At 39.3% G+C, this 6,000-nt stretch overlaps 1 protein-coding gene across 1 annotated transcript in view; it reads left to right on the forward strand.

Moving 5' to 3' along the window:
• The window catches only part of LOC309551352 (cytochrome P450 3A9-like), a 97,674-nt gene extending 92,229 nt beyond the window's left edge, over positions 1-5,445 (forward strand). Inside the window, exon 13 of the mRNA XM_082251905.1 lies at positions 5,312-5,445. Coding sequence (XP_082108031.1) covers positions 5,312-5,389 — 78 coding nt within the window. The 3' untranslated portion in view covers positions 5,390-5,445. The remainder of the gene's footprint in view (positions 1-5,311) is intronic.
• The last annotated feature ends 555 nt before the right edge of the window (positions 5,446-6,000 follow it).

A 6,000-nucleotide genomic window follows, 5' to 3' on the forward strand; every position in this document is an offset into this window, starting at 1 on the left:
TGTTGCATTTTTTCTTTACTTCTTGTCTGGTAAAAGATTGTCCCCAGAACAGAAAGTGAGGGGAATCTCTGTAACAGGGCTCTGGTTAGCAGTAAAATCTGACAGGGGTTTCTAACTTTTCCCCACGTTGTGCAAAGCTAAAATAAGTTTTGGATATGGATACATTTTAATCGCTCTAATGGTTGCTGATATACTTGAAAGGTAAATTTGTGAGCCCCTAGTTGACCTTTTACATTGTGTTGTATTACTATACTTCTTATTGAAGTTATACTGTATTTTAAAAGTGTTTTTTGGTGCTTTTCCTGATAGTGCCAATTATTTTTGGTATGGATGTATTTGACTAAAGTGTATCGTAAGCCAATGCTTCAAAGTCATGCTGATGGTTTATTGGCCCGTCTAAATTAGTCCTAGTACTGTATGTGTATTTATGAATGTGAGTCAAGGATCGTCCGTTTTTTTTTTTTTTTTTTTTTTAAATGCTAGTCTCATATCAGACCCATGGCTGGTTTGCGAACAGTACCAAAATTTCAAACTTTTCATAAGACAATATAATTTCCCCCATACGTAGCAACAAGCCACAGTACGAAAGGAAGTAATGTCATTATGAGTGACCCCTCTAGCCATGCCTATATATAAACATGTTACGAGCGGTGAGGATTTTTCTTTGTCCACATGTTGGTTTGTTCTTCATAAACGTTCAGTGTATAAAAATTGAGTTTTTCCCTTATGACATGCCAGTCCAAAGAGTATCCTCATGATAGCCAAATGTAATTCAGAAAACATGATTTTCACTCTGTGTTTGAAGGCCCAATAATATGCATAATATTGTTTTTCCCTGTTTGTTTACATTTTTCCGTGAAAAAAACCTTGTTTTCATTGCTCTACATATTGTGTGCTAAAAGCTGTCCCTCTTTATTGCTTATTATTTTAAAAAGTTGAAAGGTATGCATTGGGATCTATTTTACTTGCAAAACTGTTAGCATTTTACATAGTTAGTCAGGTTGAAAAAAGACACAAGTCCATCTGGCTCAAGCAATAAAATAAAATACAGTAAAGAAAACCCAACCATAGAATAACATATACACAATTCTATACCCATAGTTGATCCAGAAGAAGGCGAAAAAACCCCAGCAAAGCATGATCCAATTTGCTACAGCAGGGGAAAGAATTCCTTCCTGATCTCCGAGAGGCAATCAGATATTCCCTGGATCAACTTTACCTATAAATATTAGTATCCATTTATATTATGTACAGCATAGGAAAGAATCCAGGCCTTTTTTAAAGCAATCTAGTGACCTGGTCAGAACCACCTCATTTTCACAGCTCTTACGGTGAAGAAACCTTTCCGTATTTGGAGACGAAATCAGTTTTCCTCTAGACGTAAAGAGTGCTCCCTTGTCCTCTGTGTTGACCCTAAAGTGAATAACTCAACAAGTTCACTATATGTACCCCTTATGTATTTATACATGTTGATCATATCCCCCCTTTATCTCCTCTTTTTATAGTTCAGTTCCTTTTTTCGGTTCCTCTAATCTTTTCTCATAGGTGAGCTCCTCCATGCCTCTTATCAGTTTGGTTGCCCTTCTCTGCACTTTCTCCAGTTCCCCCGATATTCTTTTTAAGAACTGGTGCTCAAAACTGAACTGCATATTCCAGATGAGGTCTTACTAATGACTTTTACAGGGGCAAAATTATATCTCTCTCTCTGGAGTCCATGCCTCTGTTAATACAAGAAAGGACTTTGCTTGCTTTGGAAACCGCAGCTTGGCATTGCATGCTATTATTAAGCTTAGGATCTGCCAGAACACAAGAACACCCAGATCCTTCTCCGCTATGGATTCCCCTAGTTGTAATCCCCCTAGTATGTATAATGCATGCATATTATTAGCCCCCAAGTGCATAACTTTACATTTATCAACATTAAACTTAATTTGCCACATAGTTGCCCAATGAAACAGTGCATTGAGATCAGCTTGTAAGTTGGTGTCAACTGCAAAGACTGAAATGGTAATTTTAATCCCAGACCCTATATAATTTATAAAGATATTAAAAAGTAAGGGTCCCAACACTGAACCTTGGGGTACACCATTGCTAACCTTAGACAATTCAGAGTAAGAATCATTAACCACTACTCTCTGAATTCTATCTTTTAGCCAATTTTCTATCCATTTACAAACTGATCTTTCCAAGCCTGCAGAGTTTACCTTACACATTAGCCGTGTGTAGGGAACTGTGTCAAACACTTTTGCAAAATCCAAGTATACTACGTTCACAGCCACCCCTCTGTCCAAGGTTTTATTTACCTTCTCATAAAAAGAAATCAGGTTTGTTTGACAACTTCTGCCTTTCATGAATCCATGCTGTCTGTTGCTTAAAATATTTTTTTCCAAGAACTTATCTATGTGGTCTTTTATTAAACTCTCCAGTATCTTCCCGACTATAGAAGTTAAATTGACAGGTCTATAGTTACTTGGCATCTTTGATCACTTTTTAAATATAGGCACCACATTGGCCCTACGCCAATCCAGTGGTACTATTCCAGTCCTAACGAGTCTCTAAAAATTAGAAACACAGACTTTGAAATTACAGCGCTCAATTCTTTTAGGATGCGGGGGTGGATGCCATCTGGTCCAGGCGCTTTATCCACCTTTATTCTGTCTAAATATTTCTGGATAATATCACTTTTAAAGCATTGTGGATCCTTTGGGCCTGTGTCAATACCATCCTCATTATGGCCATGAGCATTTTTGTCCACTAGTCCTGAGATTTACACAACCCTGCCATATAGCACAACCAATCAGGTGATCTGACATTTATCTGCTCCAGATAAACAACACAGCTAGTTCACTTCCCTGGTCTCAGTCTCTGACTGAACAGTGAGGGAGCAGCAACAGACATATGAAGTTGTCTATTTCCTACTGTCAGTGGGTTCCTTGGCATCAAATCTAGCATGTGAACGCTACGTCTTCCAGCATACTGAACTCAAGATAAATGTATGTATTATATCGATTGCATTTAAGATACATTTATGATATTTCAATGTTTATTTCAATTTTGATTTTTAATAAAAATATATCTGCTTTCATTGGTATATTTTACATATCTGCCTGAATATAAGCTTTAAGTTTGTTGAAAACCTTTTAAATGAAAGCACTGCATGAGTCACTTCTGACAGTTAATCCTTGACAGCCTCAGTTATGCATGTTTCCCTATGAGAATGTGCATAGGGAGGTGTCTCCTTTCCCTCCACTCAGATCTCAGATTACACACTGTGCAGTAAGTGACATCAGATCCCCTTACCTCCTAGAAGCTGAGAAATACCATCTGTATACTTTAGAAGGCTGTAGAGGAGAGAATTCTGAAGAAAAATAGGTACCACTTATGTAGGAGGATTTCATTTATCACTGTGTATCACCTGAGGCTGGTCACTTCAGGACCTATGTAAGGGTCTATCACTTTAACCACTTAAGCCCCGGAGGATTTGGCTGCTAAAAGACCAGGGGGTATTTTGCGATTCGGCACTGCGTGACTTTAACGGACAATTGCGCGGTCGTGCGATGCTGTACCTAAACGAATTTGACGTCCTTTTTTTTCCATAAACAGAGCTTTCTTTTGGTGGTATTTGATCACCTGTGCGATTTTTTGATCACGCGCTATAAAAAAAAAAAGAGCGTCAATTTTGCAAAAATAACAATATTTTTCACATTTTTTTATATTAAATTCCCCAAAAAAAAAAGTAAAAATCAAAATTTTTTAACATTTTCGGCCAATTTGTTTTATGCTACATGTTTGGTAAAAAAAAAATCGCAAAAAGCGTATTTTGATTGGTTTGCGCAAAAGTTATCGCGTTTACTAACAAAGGGAAAGATTTTTGTCATTTTTGTTGTTTTTTTTTTTTTAACGCATAATGGCGGCGATCTGCGATTTTTTTGCGGTACTGCGACATTGCGGCGGACAGATCAGACCCCTGACTGACATTTCTGACACTTTTGGGGTTACCAGTGACATTTCTACAGGAATCAGTGCTATATATATATGCACTGTTACTGTAAAATTACACTGGCAATGAAGGGGTTAACTTTATTTGAGAGGGAGGGGCTGTGTGTGTCCCTAGGGGCGTGATTCTAACTGTGATTGGCTGTGGCTTGAGGTGTATGGACACTGATCAACGGTCCTACATAGTAGAACCGTATGATCAGTGTCTCTACACAGGGAGAACTGACAGGCAGCTTGTTTACACAAGCTGCCTGCCTTTCTCCCTCTCCCCCGACGATCGCAGAGTGACCGGCGGACATCGGGTCCGCTGGTCACACGCGCGGGGGGGTCCGTGACCGCGCGGGAGCGCGCTGCCGGCGGCGCGCGCTCGCTCCCCAGACCCTCTCAGGCTAGTGACGTTTATATACGTCACTTTGCCTGTGAGGGGCTGACCGCCGCAGTATATTTACTTGCGGCGGTCGGCAAGTGGTTAAAAAGGAGCTCCAGTCTGTAAAAAAAAAAAAAAATAAATAATGTAGCTGCTGACTTTTATTATAAGGACACTTACATGTCCAGGAATCCCACGATGTGGGCACCCCAAGCCAATTCATCAAACGGCTTTGGGTGCAGGAACCAGCATTGTAAGTAAGGGAGACTGATAATAAAGCCTTCAGGCTTCACAGCCAGTTTCCTACTGTGCTTTCTTCTGAGACCTTTGTGTGTCCCAGAAGGCAGCAAGGGGGAAGGAGGTGGGGCTGGAAATGTTGTAGATCGGCGATCCTACCCAGAAGTGGGACCGGGTACCTGTCAAAACCGGGTGCCCCTCCCCCCAAAAAGTGCCAAATGTAGCAGTGGAGGGGGGGGTGCGAACAAGCGGTGCTTCCCCTTTTGGGTGGAGCTCTGCTTTAAGCAGCAGGTTTCTGATAGTGGCAATAGTATAAAAAAAAGTGACTTACACTACAACAGGCAGTCTGTCACCCACTGACTATTCTGAAAAAGGAGATACCTCTCACACTAATTATTATAAGTTTACATTCACCATATGCTTTTTTTAAAACACTGCAGTTCATGTTAGATGTGTTTTGAGTGCATATTACATGTATCGACATTCATACTATGGAGAACATATCTTATTGGAAACCACAAAGGATGCAACAAGCACTAAAGTATACGGTAAGTGAACACAGCTGAAGAGGAAGAAACATCAAAATAATAAATTAAGTTAGAAAATTGCAATTCGTTTTACCCAAAAACCTTTATTGTAGAATATAATTTGTTTTCCTGGCTTTGTTGGCTATGGTGCTTACATGTTTGTTTCCTATTTTTCTGTGTACAGATCCCAATGGAGTTCAGCACTCAAGGTTTCATGCAACCCAAGAAACCAATTATTTTGAAATTTGTATCTCGATCTTGAAAAGAGAACGCTGAAATAAAGAATGGGTCCTCTAACCGTAGATTTCATATTGCTTTTATGTTCTTAATAAAAGTGACAAATTAAGTGGAGCTAAACTGAAAAACATAGTATGTGATATATAATGTGCACAACATTTTTGACACTGCTTTTATGACACCTATTTTTCTGTCACTGCAGTTAGTTTTTCTCAAGTGCTTATCATTTCTTAATTCTCATTTTCCAGTAGTAAGGAGTTTGATAACCTGGAGCATGACTAGCATGAGAAGACCTTGCCATTTTTTTAGAAAAAAAAACAAACCCCTACAGGCAAACTATATATCTTGCCAGGTTTTAAACACATTTTTTGGAGAATGATATTCTGTCCTTTATCAATCCAATTTCTAAATAGAGAGGTCTGCCTTCATTGTAACCACCTGGTGCAATCACACTGTTGCAATCAGAAAAACAGCGGTGTGTGCAATCCTTCAGATGTGAATAAAACTTTGAAAGTTTCTCACCACTAATAAGACTCCCATTGCAAAGGTACATATACTTGTACATATACATGTACGTGATTACTTTCTTTGGCTCACAGCGGGAGCCAATAGGCCAGTCCGGCGAAACCTATCAAT

This window comes from Pelophylax lessonae, assembly GCF_965119305.1.
Source record: "Pelophylax lessonae genome assembly, chromosome: 3".
Classification (NCBI taxonomy): Eukaryota; Metazoa; Chordata; class Amphibia; order Anura; family Ranidae; genus Pelophylax; species Pelophylax lessonae.